The 18,735-nt window shown below is 41.4% G+C and overlaps 1 protein-coding gene across 2 annotated transcripts in view; it reads left to right on the top strand.

Annotated features, from left to right (window-relative positions):
* itpr1a (inositol 1,4,5-trisphosphate receptor, type 1a) overlaps positions 1-18,735 on the top strand; it is an 82,351-nt gene that overhangs the window by 34,455 nt on the left and 29,161 nt on the right. For both annotated transcript variants that reach the window (XM_052129989.1, XM_052129988.1), the window contains exons 19-36: positions 912-1,106; positions 1,385-1,636; positions 1,730-1,871; positions 3,319-3,466; positions 3,677-3,864; positions 3,997-4,123; positions 4,204-4,258; positions 4,352-4,517; positions 4,638-4,793; positions 4,899-4,976; positions 5,101-5,238; positions 15,668-15,793; positions 15,892-16,092; positions 16,250-16,365; positions 16,696-16,831; positions 18,067-18,192; positions 18,289-18,417; positions 18,513-18,633. In XM_052129989.1, coding sequence (XP_051985949.1) covers positions 912-1,106; positions 1,385-1,636; positions 1,730-1,871; positions 3,319-3,466; positions 3,677-3,864; positions 3,997-4,123; positions 4,204-4,258; positions 4,352-4,517; positions 4,638-4,793; positions 4,899-4,976; positions 5,101-5,238; positions 15,668-15,793; positions 15,892-16,092; positions 16,250-16,365; positions 16,696-16,831; positions 18,067-18,192; positions 18,289-18,417; positions 18,513-18,633 — 2,600 coding nt within the window. The remainder of the gene's footprint in view (positions 1-911; positions 1,107-1,384; positions 1,637-1,729; positions 1,872-3,318; positions 3,467-3,676; positions 3,865-3,996; positions 4,124-4,203; positions 4,259-4,351; positions 4,518-4,637; positions 4,794-4,898; positions 4,977-5,100; positions 5,239-15,667; positions 15,794-15,891; positions 16,093-16,249; positions 16,366-16,695; positions 16,832-18,066; positions 18,193-18,288; positions 18,418-18,512; positions 18,634-18,735) is intronic.

Below are 18,735 nucleotides of genomic sequence, written 5' to 3'. Positions count from 1 at the left end.
TCTTCAATGCCCCTTTGTGAGGTTCTACAATCTCCAGGTTGAGCCGGTTTTGTCCCGTGTTGTGGTCTCTCTGGGCGGGGTGTGGTCTCTTAACTTTTTTGGGGGCAGAGAAAAAAAGAGGAAAAGAGGCCATGTCTGGGTTAGCCTGTCCCTATTTTTTGGGCAGTTGACTTGTCCCCGAATGGCCATTAGGCGCTCATAACAGCGTTGGGAGAGGTTACGTGTCAGCCTGGTGCTCTGGCTACGAGGCACACAGTAGTCTGCCCGTCTCGCACCGCCAGTTCACGTAACACAGTTAAACTAGTTGTGGCCTTTTGTATAGGGACTCCTAGTGTCACTACATCGATACAACGTTGAGTGAGTGACAGATAGGGAATGTCCTGGTTACTTTTGTAACCTCCGCTCCCTGATGGAGGGAACGAGACGTTGTGTCCCTCCTGCCACAACGCTGGACTACCCGCTGAAATGGCCGGGACCTTACTCTCAGCTCCTCAGCACAAAACCTGAATGAGTGGTACGCACGCAAGCTCCTTTATACCCATTGGTCTTTTATCAAAGATCAGAGGTGTCTCGGGCTCCCAAGAGTGACCCCTAGTGTCACTACATCGACACATCGTCTCATTCCCTCCACCAGGGAACGGAGGTTACAAAAGTAACCAGGATGTTTCCGATTAATATTGGGATTTTAGTTGAAAAATTAAGTTGAAAAACTAAATATGGGATTTGATACATTTTAGACTCTATTTCTGTGCCAACTAAGAAAATGTTTTAATATTCTATGAATCGCTATGAATCGGTTATCAGCCATTTCCACGACCTACGTTATCGGTATCGTCTAAATCCACTATCACTCGGCCTCTATTATTCTGTAGATTATCCTGATATATTGTCTGTGTGTGTTTGTGTGTCAGACTTGTGTTGTCACGGTTCGAGGTGGCGGGGACAGTGCTAGGTGAAAGCGCAGAGGAGGAAGAAGAGGATGAAGAAGAGGTGTGGTTGTTCTGGAAGGACAGCAGAGGAGAGTTGAAAAGTAAGAGCATAAGAGAACTTGCTCAGGATGCCAAAGAGGGACATACAGAAGACCAGGAAGTTATAAATTATTACAGGTATATACATGCTCAAAAATATAATTTCTTTATCAGTTTTTTATTTGTTTACTTGTTTTTCCTCTAAAAATATCTAAACATCCTTAAAGCAAAATCTATTTACCTGAGAAGCATAATGACTTAAGATTAAAATGTGTTTTCTTGTAATCAAAAATAATAGGGAATACCCTTTTGGCAAATAGTTTTCATAAACATGACAAAATACGGTTTAAGAATTTTGTATTTTTTTGTATCGCATCCTCAAATTTTAAACATGAATAATTATGTATTTCTGTCAGGTATCAACTGAATTTGTTTGCACGAATGTGTCTGGATCGGCAGTATTTGGCCATTAACAAGATATCAGCACAACTGGATGTGGACCTGATCCTGCGCTGCATGTCAGATGAAGATTTGCCCTTTGACCTCCGAGCCTCATTCTGTCGCATGATGTTGCACATGCACGTGGACCGTGACCCTCAAGAGCAGGTCACGCCTGTCAAATATGCTCGACTGTGGTCCGAAATTCCTTCACAAATTGCCATTGATGAGTAAGTGTCATTCCAGTGAAAGTGAACCAAAAAATAACACTATGTTAGTGAGTGGCATGTTCATTAGCCAATTGGCTTTCTGTCTTTGAACAGTTATGATAATGACGGGACATCACGTGATGAAGTGAAGGAGCGCTTCTCTCAGACAATGGAGTTTGTGGAGAATTACCTGCGGGATGTCGTGTGCCAGAGTTTCCCGTTCTCTGACAAGGAGAAAAACAAGCTCACTTTTGAGGTGTGTCACCACACAATCATCTTAATGCGGATATAAGTAAGCCAATCCCAAAGACTGTATCTGGTTTTGTGACACTATCAAAACATTGTTTGTTTTGAGCACTGACCAGCCTAACACAGCAGCATTGGCTTAAGCCAAGCACAAACTGAACACTGTAGGACTGTCATTTATCAACTACACAACCATTTGTCCCCGACTGAGGCCATGTGTACACCTGGTATTAAGATGCGTTTTGGGTGATTCGGTCACAAATGTACAAGCAAGACGCATCACTGTTACACCTGGTCATCTCTTTTGACCTCTTGTGTTTGGATTTCAATGAGAGAGTCTGTGAATTCATGAGAATATACATCAATTATTACGTCTGTGTTTTACTAAATGATAATAAAGCGCAAAAAAGTAAAAGGTGAGAAAGAAAGCGCTAAAAACTGGTGCACAGTTTCTCTTATTAATTCGCAAACATGATGTTTAGAGAAGAATTCTGAGTTCTTTTAGTGCAGTACCTGTAACTGAGCTTCTAATGTGCATGCTGCTCATATCTGTGTCCCTATTGTGCTTGTTAATGCATTCACTTTTTTAAATGTTCAGGTCGTATGCTTATTTACCTTTAACATGCCACATGCAACAGGTGAAAAAAACGTCAATTACAAGGAAGTGTTACAATTACTTTTAGTGTCGTCCCATTTCAAATGGCTCAACCAAAATGCATCTTAAAATGAAGATAATGAAACTCATTCACAAACTCACACAGTTTATTCTTGACAACACATCAACAAACATGAAAAAAACGGCTCACGCTCATTTTTTGCGCGTATTTGCATTCATTTGCAAAGGAAAAAAATTAAAGCAGCTGAAATTTATAAAGAGAGCGGGTAGGGAGATGTGGATGATGTTTTATTTTATTTTATAATAATTTTTTGTCTCCTGCTAATCAAACCTTGCTCTCCTCTCTCAACAAACATGAAAGAACGGCTTGTGCCCATTTTGCTATCTGCAAAAGGAAACATTTAAGAAAAACAGCTGAAATAATAAAGACAGCGGTTAGGCAGATGTGGGGGAACTTTCGTTTTATTTTCTAATAATTTGTAGTCTTCTGCTTTCTAATAACTTGCCCTCCTCTTGCACTCTGTCTGTATTTCACTGGCTGTGGCTCATTGTCGGTTTCTTGCTCATCAGGATGTTGTATACACCTGACAACAAGCTGTTTTGAAAACTGTTGTAGCATCTGGGACTAGTCTCGGCCTGTTGCAGGAGTGCGCACACATCAAGACCTTTCGTCGTGAGATCCTAGTCTTCTCATCGCAGACCAGTTGCCGATTCAAAACATCAAAGGAGACGAGATTGAGTCCTGAAGTGTACACTATGCTTTAATCAATGCCATTTGTTTGGGACATGAATTACATACTATATCTTTTTCCGACACGCTTTTCCATTGCCTCTGCTATAGGTGGTGAACCTGGCGAGAAACCTGATTTATTTTGGCTTCTACAACTTCAGTGACCTGCTGAGGTTGACTAAAATCCTGCTGGCCATCCTGGACTGTGTTCATATCAGCACCCCCTTCACCATCAAGCCGGACAGAGAGCCTGGAAAAGGTCAGAAACAACATACTCTTATGCTAAATGAGGCTCTCAGAGGTCTACCTAGTAGTGATTTGAATTTCAAGTTTAAGTCATGTACATGTCTCAGATTAAGATTGTGTTCATGCTTGGTTGGATTGCTTCATTAGATTCGAACATAAGTTTGAATTTGACCAAACAAACGAAACACTGTGTTAAAGCGTTATTTTGTGTTTGTGTCTATAGGAAGTGTGATGCGGTCCATACACGGGGTGGGAGAGCTGATGACTCAGGTGGTGTTGAGGGGTGGGGGATTTCTGCCAGCTACACCCCACAACCCTCCTGACAGAGGGGCAGTTAAAGCCCAAACTGAACCTCAGAAACAAGACATACTGGTGATGGACACCAAACTCAAGATCATTGAGATCCTGCAGGTGTTAAAACATTTCTGACATATTCCATCTGGTATATGATGCTCCAAACAATTCAGTTCTTTAGTAGTTCATGCTCTTCTCAATTATTTTAAAGTATTACAACCTCTATTCTCTCTCTCATCTTCTGTGCAGTTTATTTTGAATGTGCGATTGGACTACAGGATCTCATGCCTGCTCTGTATTTTTAAGACAGAGTTTGATGAGAGCACTTCTCAGACAGAGCCATCTATAAACCAAGACTCTCCTGCCAGTGTTCAAGGTGGGATGAGAGGTTGTGTGATCGTGTCAGTATTAGCTGTTATGTGTAAAATGTTGTGTGAATAACCCCTGTCTTGATAGGTGCCCTGGACTTTGAGCACATTGAAGAGCAGGCAGAAGGGATTTTTGGAGGAAGGTAAGATGGTTGTGAAGAGCAATGTGATAATTGATAGTTTGTCTGATGTTTACATATTTGTGTACATCGGTGTGTGTGTGTTTGTGTATGTAGTGAAGAGAACACTCCATTGGATCTTGATGATCATGGTGGCCGTACGTTTTTGAGGGTCCTGCTGCACCTGACCATGCATGATTATCCTCCACTGGTGTCACGTGCTCTACACCTGCTCTTCCGACACTTCAGTCAACGGCAGGAGGTCTTACAGGCTTTCAAACAGGTATTTATGCAGCCGTATATTTATCTAGAAATAAATACATTCTTATTCACATAGCCTAACATAGCTTATTGCTTTAACTTACTATTAAAAAAAAGTGAATATTATGTTTTATCTCTCAAGGTTCAGCTCCTGGTGACCAGTCAGGATGTGGAGAATTACAAACAGATCAAGTCAGATCTGGACCAGCTGAGGTCTGTAGTTGAGAAATCAGAGTTATGGGTGTATAAGAGACAGGGGTCAGACACAGGAGAAGGCACCACTGAAGCTCACCACAAGGTAAAGACCATAAAGAACGACATTATTATGTGTACAAAATTAACCAATGCATCTCTGTAATAGCAAATATTTTTAATGGATAAACAAGATCTTCTACTCTGACAGGGTGACAACAACTCAAATAGACCTAACAAACCCAAAGTTGAGAGCAGCAGTAGCTCTAACTACAGAGTCGTAAAGGAGGTTGAGTGTGTTTTTCCATTAAGTTTGTTGGTTTTGACAAGCAAGTTGGATGTTCTGTGGAGTCAGGATTATGTTTGAGTATGTGTGTGTGTGTGTGTGTGTGTGTGTGTGTTTGTAAATGTAGATCTTGCTAAGGCTGAGTAAATTGTGTGTATTGGAGGGCATCTCTGGCAAGAAGAATAAGAAACAGCAACAGCGGCTCCTCAGGAACATGGGTGCTCACAGTGTGGTACTGGAACTGCTGCAGATCCCATACGAGAAGGTGTGTGAGCCTGTTTAACTTAAACTGAAGGGTTTTCTATTCAGAGCAGTTTTTAAAAAAAATCTCAGAACACTTAAGATTAGGGGCTGCACTACTACTGATTTTTAACAGTTGACCAGATAAGCTCATTAGTCGAGTCGAGTTCGACTAGTCTTGACATCAACAATGGGTGGGGAAGACATTTCACTCCCCTACACATTGAATTTTACAGTAGACAACATGTAGACCTACGCTCACTGCATTGTAATGGGTTTTAGCTGGTTATATGTAATAAAAAAATAGCAAAATAGCTTCATGTCATCAGGCATTAGAGAGCCTGCTAGGCTATGCCTGGGGGTCCTATATATTGTCCATAGATGCGCACTCTAACACGGAGACGCTCGTCTCTCACCCCCGCTGTCTGCAGCTTGCAACGTGTAGCATCATTGATGAGATCATTATGATAAGATCAATCTTATGTGAAAAATAACTCTAAAATGACAACAACAACAAAATGTGTGTGTGTGTATGTATATATATATATATATATATATATATATATATATATATATATATTGGTTTTGGATAGACAAGATTGACAAATGCTTATCAATAATACTCTTATGGCTAAAATCTTTTCAGTGTTCAGTGGCTAAAATATTAAATGTTACTAAAATATTACTAAAATGTCAACAGTTTTCATTGACTAAAACTACATTAAAAAGCCCAGTAAGCCAAACAAAACAAAGCACAATTACAGATGTGTTTGCGAGTGTCACGCCATATGACAAGTCTTCACAGAGATATAAAGAGACATGATGCACCTTTAGCAAAGGGGGATTTCAGAAAATGATCCACACACTGGACAAGAGGTACCAGCGCTAAGTAGAACTTTTTAGAAAGAGGATTTGGAAATACCAGTTGGTCATTTAAAAAAAACACAACAGCAACAACAGTTTTAGTGGTTTGAGGGAACCACACTTTTATATCCAGTTTCCTTTTCAAAAGAGTTTATAGAAAGTACATGTTACATCCTGATTAAATGTCCCTGTTTGTTTGGACAATCTTATTTTCATGAAAATTTCTATGTTCTTATTTATTGTTCCATTTTATTTAGGTGTAATATTGAGAAAATAACAAGTTTGCAGTAATGCAAAGATGTTATTATTTAATTTTGTAGAAATATTTTTATTTGAAAACACTGCATTTATTGTTGTGGTTGTTGCTAGTTTGTATGTTTGAGTTGAGAAATACACATTTCAGCATTATCAGTAATCTATTAGTACTCCGGTACCTTCAGAAATTCTGGTATCTCCAGTTTTCTTTTGTTTGAGTACCGACTTGGTACCGGAGTACCGGTATTTTTGATAACACTACATCTAAGAAGCTATTTTAACCATGTTTACCCATAAAATAACATGTATTGTCTTGTTAAAAATTATATTTTTTTCAGTAAAATTTTTTTTATTGATTCATAGATATATAACAAAAACACAATATATATACAGTACATTGAATAAACATTTAACCCCCACTATTACCCCTCCCCAAGCACCAACCCCACCCTGACCCCAACGAACACCCTTGTGGTCACATATAAGAATACACACACACACACACATACATGCATTTATATATACGTATATATAAATAACAATCATACATAATTAAAACTATACTTCTCTCCCCACAGCCCCACCCCGAAAGTCTCCCAAAAATGCTAAATAACTACCCTATTTCCTATCAAACAAATCCCAAAACCACAGCCTTCTACATGACACCTCCTCGAAAGCTGCCACCCTCCCCATCTCCACACACCACTCCGGAAATGAGGGTGCTCCAGCTGACTTCCATCCCCTTAAAATAATCTGCCTGCCAATCATAACACTGGTCAGAACCCAATTTTTTATGTATTTATCCCCATTTTTATGTATTGACTGCCCCATTGCCCAAAATACAGAGTCTGGGGCTAAATTAAATTTGAATGCCTATTATGTCACATATAAAACTCTGAACCTTCAACCAAAAATCCTGGATCTTAACACACCACCAAAAAACATGGGTTGTGTCTCCATCTTCTGATTGGCATTGCAAGCAGGTGGGTGTGTCTTTAAGACCAAGCCAATACAATCTAGTGGGGGTCCAATAGAATCAATGTAAAATCTTGAATTGCATAAGGCGCACCCTTGCATGTCTAGATGTAGATGCGGAGGGCGGGGCTAGGTCGTGATTATACACACCCTGTCCCTTAACAGGCTAATTAAGTCTCCGAGGGGGATAAAGGCTGATGGCAGACGGTGGTGCGACGAGAGAGAGATCGTTTACAGACATGTCCTTCGTGTGTGTGTTGTTGTCTTTTGTTTAAGTTTATTATTAAAATATTATTTATGTCGACAAGCCGGTTCTCGCCTCCTCCTTTCCATTGAACAAAAGGCACAAACACAAACATGACGGACATGTCCGTAAACGAGCTCTCTCTTCCGCACAATCCTCCGCAGTCGGCCTTTATCCCTCTCGGAGGCTTGATTAGCCTGATAAGGGACCAGGTGTGTAGAATCACGACCCAGCCCCGCCCTCCGCCCTGCCACAGTAGACTTGACTTTTTATTTTATCCTAGCCCACACTCCTTCCTCCAATACCAAGTTTAAATCTTTCTCCCATAATCTCTTGATAGAAGTTAAAGCTCTATCCCCCAGACTCTGAATTAACAGGGAGTAATACATTGATGCCTCATGACCTTTTCCAAAAGCAGTAATCGCCTCATCCACCTCAGAGTATCTGCCACTTTAGTGGGTGGGGGGGGTGTGCTACTCCCAAAAATAGTACAGAGCAGGTGGCACAGCTGTAAATACCTGTAGACCTGAGATCCGGGAATCCCAAAATGCAGAACTACATTTTCAAAGGATCTCAACACTCTCCACTCTCATATAGGTCACTGAGTGTAGTAACCCCCCTCACAATCCACTCTAACCGGAGAGAGGGGATTTATTAATACATAATTTTGGGTTCAGCCATTTGCTCGAGGCAACATTTAAATAAATGTCAGAATTAAACACTCTGAACACTTTTGTCCATTCCGAGTGCAAATGCGAGATAACGGGGTGTAACTTAACTTCTTCGATTAGTTTGATAGAAAGGATTTGCAATTGCAAAATAGGGCAAGAACTTCCTGTTCAGTACAAAACCAGGGAGGGGCTCTCTAAGGTGGAAGCAACCAATGAGCCAAATGTCTGAGACCAAATGCATAATAATAATACAAAAACATTGAGTAGGCCTAGCCCACCTTTGTCAATCACCTTATGTAACGTACTGAAATGTAATCTGGGACTTTTACCATTCAAATGAAGGACTTTGCTGTGCTATCAAATTGCTTGAAATAAGAGAGGGGGACTTCTACAGGGAGAGACTGTAGGAGGTAGTTAGATTCTGGAATACAATTAATTTTAATAACATTAACCTTCCCAATCATAGATAAATATAATGAAGCACACCTGCCCACATCACTTGAAAACCTTTTTATTAAGGGGTCAAAATTAACTCTTAACTAAATCAGACAGATTTGCTGGGAATAAAATGCCCACATAATTAATGCCCTGTTTGTTCCACTGGAAGGTGCCCAGCTGAAAAGCCATTACTGGGCAGTACGCTGTCTTAGCCAAAGCTTTCTGTATCCTGAGAATTAGAAAAGGAATTAATAATTCTGTGGAGGCAAGGCATAGATGGGGTCAGAGATGAATAATAAAATAACATCAGCGTAAGGCAAAAGCTTATGCACCATACCTCCCGCCACCACCCCTGGAAAACCATCTTCCCTTCTTATTGTGGCTGCTAATGGTTCCAGAACAATAATGGATAAAGAGGACAACCCTGCCGGAGTAAAACAATCGGAAATTAATACAAAATTTAGTTACACCACTACCAGGTGTCTATAAAGTAACTTAATTCTATATATTCATCCAATAAAAGTATTCCCTAACCCGTATATTTCCAAAATCTTAAAACGATAATCCCATTCTTCCATATCAAATGCCTTTTTGGCATCAAATAAGATGGCAGCGATCGGAGTCTGTTCATTCGCCACTGACCACATGATATTGATGAAACACCTACTATTATAAGAAGAGTTGCGGCCCAGAATAAACCCTACCTGATCTATATATATATAAGAGATGTCATAACTTTACTTAATCGGTTAGCCAGAATTTTTGACAATATATTGCTGGATCAGGGAAATTGGATGGAAACTATTACACTCGCTTGGATCTTTGTCCTTTTTAAGAATCAGACTGATCCAGGCTTGTGTCATGGTTTTTGGATGCTTTCCATTCTTTAATGATTCCGCATAAACTTCTAACAAAAGTGGAGCCAGTTCTGTACTATAAGATCTAAAAAATTCAGCGGCAATGGACCAAGAGCCAAGGACTAATTACCTCGCCAAGCTCCTCCAAGGTTATCTCAGAATCAAGAGAATGTTTTTGCTCAGTCATAAGTTTAGGAAGTTCTAATGGTTCCACAAAGTTTCGAATATCTTCATCAGTAGACGGAGACATGGAACTATGAGATCAAGATAGAATTCTTTAAAAGCCATATTAATATCAATGGCCGAGGTAAATATTTTACCACCAGCAGAGGGAATGGTACAAAAAACAGTCTCTGCTTTATATATCTTCCCTGCTTTGTCCCCCGACTCAAAGTATGACTGTCTTGCACTGAATAGCCAAAACTCAACCTTTCATGACAAAATAGTATTATATCTGTATTTCAATCGGGTTAATTCTCTGGAGGACATCAGACGACATGCAATGCTTCAGCTCTGCCTCTGCACTTTTACTATTCCCTTCCAACTCTACGTTCTCGTGCTTTGGATTTTTTGGTGAATGAGGCATACTGTATGATCCGACCCCTATGAACCGCCTCAAGTGCCTCCCAAGCCACACCCACAGAGAACACAGAGGACCAGTTGGTCTCCATATAAACATGGATATCAGCCTTTAACATTTGTTGGAATTCATGATTTTGCAAAAGGGATGCATTAAAGCGCCAACTATATGATTTATTTTTCTCTGTATGTGGCAACATCTCTAAACTCACTAGGGCATGATCTGAGACTTAGATGTATCCAATTGAGCAATTAAAAAAAAATCTATTCTAGAATAAATCTTATGGACTGATGAAAAAACATTATAGTCCCTACCAGATGGGTTCAAAAGTCTCCAAATATCTGTGAGACCAAGATTTTTACACATCCTGTGAAGTGTCAATGTTGCTCTAGGGGGCTTACACAATTTTCCTTCACAATGATTGTTAGATAATTTTGTCATTCAATGTATTTAATTTATTTTGTTGATCTGCAATCCCCGTCTCGATACGTCTCAGCTGAGGGAAGAAAGAAATGACACAGACACCCAATGGTATCAAATCCTTCTTCAAAGTTTATTGTTCAGCATTCTGTTATATGTTCCAGAAAAACCACATTCCACAGGACCCCCACCAATGAAATAGTTCTTTACCTTATATGGGTGTGACATACATGTTTGAACTACGTGTGAAACGTGAGAGTAGAGACAAGAAACACATTCCTTTAGAACATCTTTAGAACAATGAGCAGCTGCAACTATCCAACAAAAGAAGTTTAAATGAGGCCTTCATTATTCCACATTACATCACCCAGAGAAGTTGTTGAGAAGCATTAATTATTTCACAATGATCAAGGACTCCTTCAATAGATTAAAGTCTCATCCCAATATTATATCATGAGGGGTGTCAGGGGCTTGCAGCATCACTTCAAGATCTATAAAAAAGCCCTGATCATTAGCTTAAATAAAACTTTGCCCCTGAATTTCTGCTAAAACAATAATGACTCTTCCTAATTTATCTTTAATCTGTTTAAGACACTTGAATTGTAGATGCTTACTTATCAGTGTAATGACCTGCTCTTACTTTCAGCTCCCTGCGGGGAACAATCAAAACATCAATCAAACACAAACCCCAAACTTACCCCATACCAAACAAACAGAAAAAAGCAAAACATGTGCTTTAACCCCGTGCACGACACCGCCAACCGGTGTCTTTAAAAACATTTTTTAACCACTCCACAGATTTATATTAGCAAACTATAGTTTTGGCAAGTGGTTTACTTTGTGCATGATACAAGTAATTTTCCAGCAATTGTGAACAAATTCCAGTGGGTCAGAAGTTAACTGTGCCTTTAAGCAGCTTGGAAAATTCCAGAAAATTCCAGGCAATTAGCCAATTAGCTTCTGATAGGCTAATTGGAGTCAATTGTAGGTGTATCTATAGATGTATTTTAAGGCCTAACTTCAAACTCTGTGCCTCTTTGCTGGACATCAGGGGAAAATCTAAAGAAATTAGCCAAATTAGCCATCAGAATAAAAAAAAATTGTGGACCTCCACAAGTCTGGTTCATGCTTGGTAGCAATTTCCAAATGCCTGATGGTACCACGTTCATCTGTACAAAAAATAGTACGCAAGTATAAACACCATGGGACCACACAGCCATCAAACCGCTCAGGAAGAAGACACATTCTGTCTTCTAGGGATTAATGTATTTTGGTGAGAAAAGTGCAAATCAGAACAACAGCAAAGCACCCTGTGAAGATGCTGGAGGAAACAGGTAGACAAGTATCTATATCCAGAGTAAAATGAGTCCTATATCGACCATCCCAGCCGTGATGCATGAGGGTGGCAGCATCATGTTGTGGGGGTGCTTTGCTGCAGGAGGGACTGATATACTTCACAAAATTGATGGCATCAGTGCAAAGCAATATCACAAGACATCAGCCAGGAAGCTAAAGCTTGGTCACAAATGGGTCTTCCAAATGGACAGTGACCCCAAGCATACCAAGCAAAGTTGTGGCAAAATGGCTTAAGGATAACAAAGTCAAGGTATTGGAATGGCCATCACAAAGCCCTGACCATCACAAAGCCCTTCCCCCAGAACTGAAAAAGCATGTGCGAGCAAGGAGGCCTACAGATACAAACCATACTCCGTTACATCAGTTCTGTCTGGAGGAATGGGCCAAAATTCCAGCAACTTATTGTGAGAAGCTTGTGGAAGGTTACCCAAAATGTTTGACCCAAGTTAAACAATTTAAAGGCAATGCTACAAAATACTAACAAAGTGTATGTAAACTTCTGACCCAATGGGAATGTAATTAAAGAAATAAAAGCTGAAATAAATCATTATCTCTACAATTATTCTGACATTTAACATTCTTAAAATAAAGTAGTGATCCTAACTGATCCTAACTAATAAAAGCATTCAGGGCCTTACTGAAACATTCAGGCTGATGCACAAGTAGCCTTCCCCTAGTGCCACCCATATATATCTAACTATGCTTTGTAGTCAAGATTGTCCCCAAAAGTGAGCTAAATCTGAGAAAACCTCGTTTTGGGAATATTTTGGGATGTCCTCAATTGGAAATTAGATTCACAAATGCTGTTTTTCAAAACACTAAAAAGTACTAAATGTTTTCTTTTAGTTATAGGGCTAACCTATATAAATTATAATTAGCTTTATAGAAAAACAATAGAAGTCTATGTATAGGTAGATACAGTAGCTCAGTAGTTGTGTGTTCCCCTTCTGTCACTCACTCAAAATTGTGTAAATGTAGTGACACTAGGGGTCTCTCTTGAGATCCTCGGTTACTTCTTATCTTTGAGAAAAGGCCAATGAGAATTGGCGAACAGAATATGCATGCCCCTGTTCAGACAGATTTCTTTCTTCGGACCCAAGTGGTTGGGTTTCAGCGAGCTGAATAAATCCACTGCTGTTCCACTCACCTCTATCAAGAGCATATGCTGTTGGAGATACGGTGCAAATCAGCTTCTTTTCTCTTCTCTGCACCCCAGTGCAGACTACGCCTCTGGGCGCTTCGACAGCCACCTAAAAGAGTTTATTCTCTAAAAGAGTATATTTCTCTAAAAGAGCAAGCACTTGGACATTGAATGTCTTTTTAAAGACGCGTCTTTTTCAAGATTCCTTTCCGTATTTGTGTTATTCCTGGATGCGGTCGTTACCTCTCTGCTTCAGACGGCCACGGGTGCTGCCTCACATGTCTGGGCAGAGAACACACTGAGGCAGCGTTTGTGGATGGTTCATGTTCTCATTGTGAGAACATGACCATGGCAATGGTTCCCTCTTCCGGGGGAAAGAGATCTCTATCTCCTCCTTTGGAGTCGCTGAATGCCACTCATGTCCCGGGCAACCTAAATGCCACAGCGGACGCGCTGTCATGACAGGTAATGCTCAGCGGAGAGTGAAGACTCCACCCTCAGGTGATCCAGCTGATTCGGGCTTGGTTCAGCACAGCACAGGTAGATCTGTTTGCCTTCCGAGATTCCACCCACTGCCCGCTCTGGTACTCTCTGACGGAAGCCCCCCTCAGCACAGATGCGCTGGCACAAAGCTGGACCCGGGGGCTGCGTGAGTACGCTTTTCCCCCAGTGAACCTACTTGCACAAGTCCTGTGCAAGGTCAGGGAGGACGAGGAACACGTAATTATTGTGGCCCCCTACTGGCCCACTCTGACTTCTCGGATCTCGCGATAGCACCTCCCTGGCAAATTCCCCTGAGGAAGGACCTTCTTCCTGAACCCTCCTAGGCTATGCCTGTTCCCCTCATGGGATCTCTCCATTGTCTCATTGAGCCCCCGTTTGAGCCGCTAGAATCAGTCGAACTAAATGTCCTTTTCTTGAAGACGGCCCTCCTGATTGTGCTCACAGGTTGGGGACCTGAAGCGTTCTCTGTCAGCGATCCTTGCCTGTAGCCCAGTCCGGCAGACTCTCACTTCATTCTGAGACCCAGACAGAGCTACGTGCCCAAGGTTGCTACGACCCCTTTTCTTTAGGGTTCAGGTAGTGAACACGCAAGCGCTGCCCTGGGAGGAGGCAGACCCAGCCTTAGCGTTGCTGTGTCCGGTGCATACTTAGCACACCTAATGGATCACACACAGAGCTTTAGACACTCTGATCAACTCTTTGTTGGCCTAGTGGACAGCGGAAAGGGAACGCTGCCCCCAACAGAGCCTTGCCCACGGGATCGTGGATGCCATTGTGTTGGCCTCCCAGACCCAGGCCATACCTGCCCCCTTACGTGTTCAAGCACACTCTACAAGGTGTGTGGCATCCTCGTGGGTACTGGCCATGGCACCTCTCCAGCAGACATCTGCAGAGCGGCAGGCTAGGCAACACCCAACCTCCAGGTTGAGCCAGTTTTGACAGGTCCGAACATGTAGAATTTGGTAAAACGGTGACAACAGCTGGCCGGGTGTATCGCTTGCGCATAGCAGCTTTCCCCTCTCCTGAGGTGAAGACGTGCGCTCAACTCCCCCAATCGAGTCCACAAGTCACAGAACCTGGGTGTCCTTCCTCCCGAGCCCTCTGGCTCCGAACTCAGTGGTAGAAGTTTGCAGTCAGACCCACCGCAGGCACTGAATTGCCTGCACTGGAATAGGTGCTCCACAGGTTCTGATTATTCCAATATCTCCTGTGATGTATTTTCCGTGGTACGGTCCCACTGTTGGCGGGCCCACATCTCCCTTGGGCAGAGCTCTCTCTGCCCCCCAGTCGCTGTGTTTGTAGAGCTCCCCCCCCGTCGAGGCAGGACCTACCACTTCTCCACTTCCATGTGTGGCTGGTAAGCCCATGTGACGTATTTGCCACATGTTAACCTATCCTGTTGGGCAGGATGTGGTCTCCGCGGGGTCTTTTCCCCCTGAAAGAATAGGATTGGAAAATAATGCCTTCCCTGATGCATGTTATAGCGTTAGATGGCCCCAGCCACATCAAACACTCTATGGAGAGAAAACATAGAGAGAAAAGGGCTGATGCGGGCTGCTCCTAGGCTAGTTACGTCGCTTCCCTCCCTCAGGGATGTGGGGAACGATATGACATCTCTTGGGGCATTGGGGAAGGTTTTGCAGCCTGATGCACCTGCTATTTTCGCACACAACAGCTTGCTTGTACCTGCATCAGCAGTCCATGTAACACGTTCAGTGTTGTGGCATTTTTAAATAGGGACCCTTAGTGTCACGTCATCAACACGACGTCGAGTGAGTGACAGAAGGGGAACGTTTCGGTTTCTGTTGTAATCTCCGTTCCCTGATGGTGTACAGGTTGGGCTATATTTGTGAGACTTGTGAGGACGCTTAAAGTAATCCTCAGAATTTGAAATGGTCATAAATGTTTTATTTTAAATCTAATAATGTCAAATTGTTTCTGCAAAATTTAAGATTTGAGGTAGAGTATGATAAATATCATTATCTTAGTATGAAAACCATTGTGTCTATAAGATGACCTCACTAAATGGGCTCCTAGATTGCTTCAGGATTATTGTTCCTGCAATAAGTGTGCTGTAAGTCGTTTTGGTTAAAAGCATCTGCTAAATGTTTACTGACTTTTCTTACATGTGTATTTTTGGATGTTGTAGGGGGAGGATGTTCAGATGCAGGAGATAATGACTTTAGCCCATCAATTCCTGCAGAACTTCTGTGCTGGAAATCAACAGAACCAGACACTACTTCACAAACACATTAACCTGTTCCTCAACCCGTGGGTAAGACATTTGATAACACACAAAGGTATAGTTTTACTTGTTGAATTCCAGGTGTTCCAACACACACTGCTCATCTTTCCTTGTCTTTCTTTCTCTAGATTCTGGAGGCAGTGACCATGCAGCATATCTTCATGAATAATTTCCAGTTGTGCAGTGAGATTAACGAGCGAGTGGTGCAGCACTTTGTGCACTGCATTGAGACGCATGGCCGCAGTGTGCACTACCTAAAATTCCTGCAGACTATTGTCAAGGCTGAGAACAAGTTTATCAAGAAATGCCAAGACACTGTCATGGCTGAGGTCTGTGCAAAAACTTACTGCAAAAAAGGCACTACTCATGCACTATGGCCTTAAATTAGTGATAGTGACAGAAACAAGCCTGCTATTTGATGTGTTTGATTTGAAAATGATGTTCTTTTTTAAATGAGTGTGTTTTGGTTTGTGTGTATTTGTGTAGCTGGTGACAGCAGGTGAGGATGTGCTGGTGTTTTATAACGACAGAGCATCTTTTCAATCATTGGTCCAAATGATGCGTCTTGAGAGGGAGCGGCAAGATGAGAACAGTGCACTCAGGTACTTTTGTGCGTGTTTAATTGTTTTGTGTGTTCTGTACTTTCCAGCACTTGGAGCATTTGTATTGGTATTTTTGCAGAGGCAACCTGAGTTCGAATCTGGCTTGTGATATTTTCCAATAATAATAATAAAAAAAGCAAACACTAATAATAGTAGACTCTCTCTATATATGAATGTACTTTATATAATATGTATATACTATAAATGTTATTTTACTATAGTATGTTCTTTTGTGGGCTTTGGTCATGTTAAAGATTTTTCATCATATTGTATTTGTTCTTACACTGTGTTTTGGTGTGTATGTGTGTGTTTGTAAACTGACTCTTGCAGGTATCATGTCCACTTGGTGGAGCTGCTGGCTGTGTGCACTGAAGGGAAGAATGTCTACACTGAGATCAAGTGTAACTCACTGCTCCCCCTCGATGATATTGTACGTGTGGTCACGCATGAAGACTGCATCCCTGAGGTGAGTGTGTGTGTGAGTGTAGGCCAAGGGAGTCAAGGGCAGAGGTGTTTGGCTTTTTGCATATATTGATTAATTAATAAATTCACATAGTGAATATGTTGTTAAAATTGAAGCAGTTTTTTTTTTTGGGACTGTATTATATTGGTAAACCATTCCATAACTTCTTCAACTGCATATGTTGCTGTACAGGGATGGGAGGGTTACTTTTGAAATGTATTCCACTACAGATTACAGAATGCATGCTGTAAAATGTAATTTATAACATATTAGGTTAGATTACTATTATTCAGTAATGTATTCTAAATACTTTGGATTACTTCTTCAGCACTGGAAGATTTTTTTCACTTGTTTTGACTATAACAACTCTGCCAGTACACTAAGACAAAACACACATGTTAATTTCTCAGAAAAACGTCATGGTTACTGTTATAACCTTTGTTCCCTGATGGAGGGAATGAGATGTTGTGTTAAATGTAGTGACACAAGGTCTTTCTTGAGAGCCTCGCATATATCTGAACTTGAGAAAAGGTCAATGAGAAATTGGCATTCTGAATTTGCATGTCCTGTCCCCGGACATACGGGTAAACGGAAGCAGGCATGGGTCTGACAGTCGGGTTTTTGCACAGAGGAGCCGAGAATAAGGTATGGCCGTTTACAGTGGTATCCAGTGTCGTGGCAAGGGGGACACAACATCTCGTTCCCTCCATGACATTCCCCTTCTGTCACTCACTTGACGATGTTTCGAATATAGTGACACAAGGGGTCCCATTTAAAAACGTCATGCACTAGACCGTGTTACGTGAACTGCTGACACAAGTGAAAGAAAGCTACTGCGTGCTAGAAGCCACATGTAACCTTCCCCAACACCCCCAGAAAAAGGTGTCATATACAGACCTTAGGTTCCCAGCACCCTTAAGGGGGGAACAGGCAATATGACTATCATGGGAGCAAGTTGGCCAGCCGCGGCCTTTTCTCTCTCTATGTTTCTCACCTTTCTCTTTATATTTATATGTATAAATGTTTTCCATCTGAAAGGACTAAATATTAAATGAAACAAATTACAAGAAAATGCAAAGTATTCTTTTCAGTAATCAAAATAATTTATTAATGTAACTGTATTCTAATTACCAATTATTTAAATTGTAACTGTAATGGAATACAGTTACTTATATTTTGTATTTTAAATGCAATTCCATTTATTCCATTTCTCCCCAACCCTGGGTGTATGTGTCCAGGTGAAGATGGCCTATGTGAACTTCCTGAATCACTGCTATGTGGATACAGAAGTTGAGATGAAGGAGATCTACACCAGTAATCACATGTGGAAACTATTTGATGATTTCCTAGTTGACATCTGCAGAGTAAGACACAAACACATATGCAGAAAATATGGTCTTGGTACTCGCACATTCGCTTGAGGATATTAATGACAAATGCACACCTTTGTCTTCCTGCAGGTTTGCAATAACACGAGTGACCGTAAGCATGCCGACACAGTTCTGGAGCGCTACGTCACAGAGACCATCATGAGCATCGTCACCACTTTTTTCAGCTCACCGTTCTCAGACCAGAGTACTAGTTTGCAGGTAACACACAGCTTTTCAGCATCAACTGGACATTTGTATGTGTGAAACCCATCTCTCTATGTCTTTTTCTATATATATCTTTCTCTGTGTCTCAGACCCGGCAGCCAGTGTTTGTGCAGCTGCTCCAGGGAGTTTATCGTGTGTATCACTGCAACTGGCTGCTCTCAAGTCAGAAGGGCAATGTTGAAGCGTGTATTAAAGTGCTGAGTGACGTGGGTAAGAACTGCATTTACTCCAGCTAACATTCACAGTCTTAACTTTCAGATATTAAAAGTTGTTTAAAGGTAAAGTGTATCATTTCTTCTATAGTGGCTCCAA

Source organism: Xyrauchen texanus, chromosome 7 (assembly GCF_025860055.1).
Source record: "Xyrauchen texanus isolate HMW12.3.18 chromosome 7, RBS_HiC_50CHRs, whole genome shotgun sequence".
NCBI lineage: Eukaryota > Metazoa > Chordata > Actinopteri > Cypriniformes > Catostomidae > Xyrauchen > Xyrauchen texanus.
Note: the sequence above shows the minus strand (reverse complement) of the source record. Positions and strands in the feature narration are given on the sequence as shown.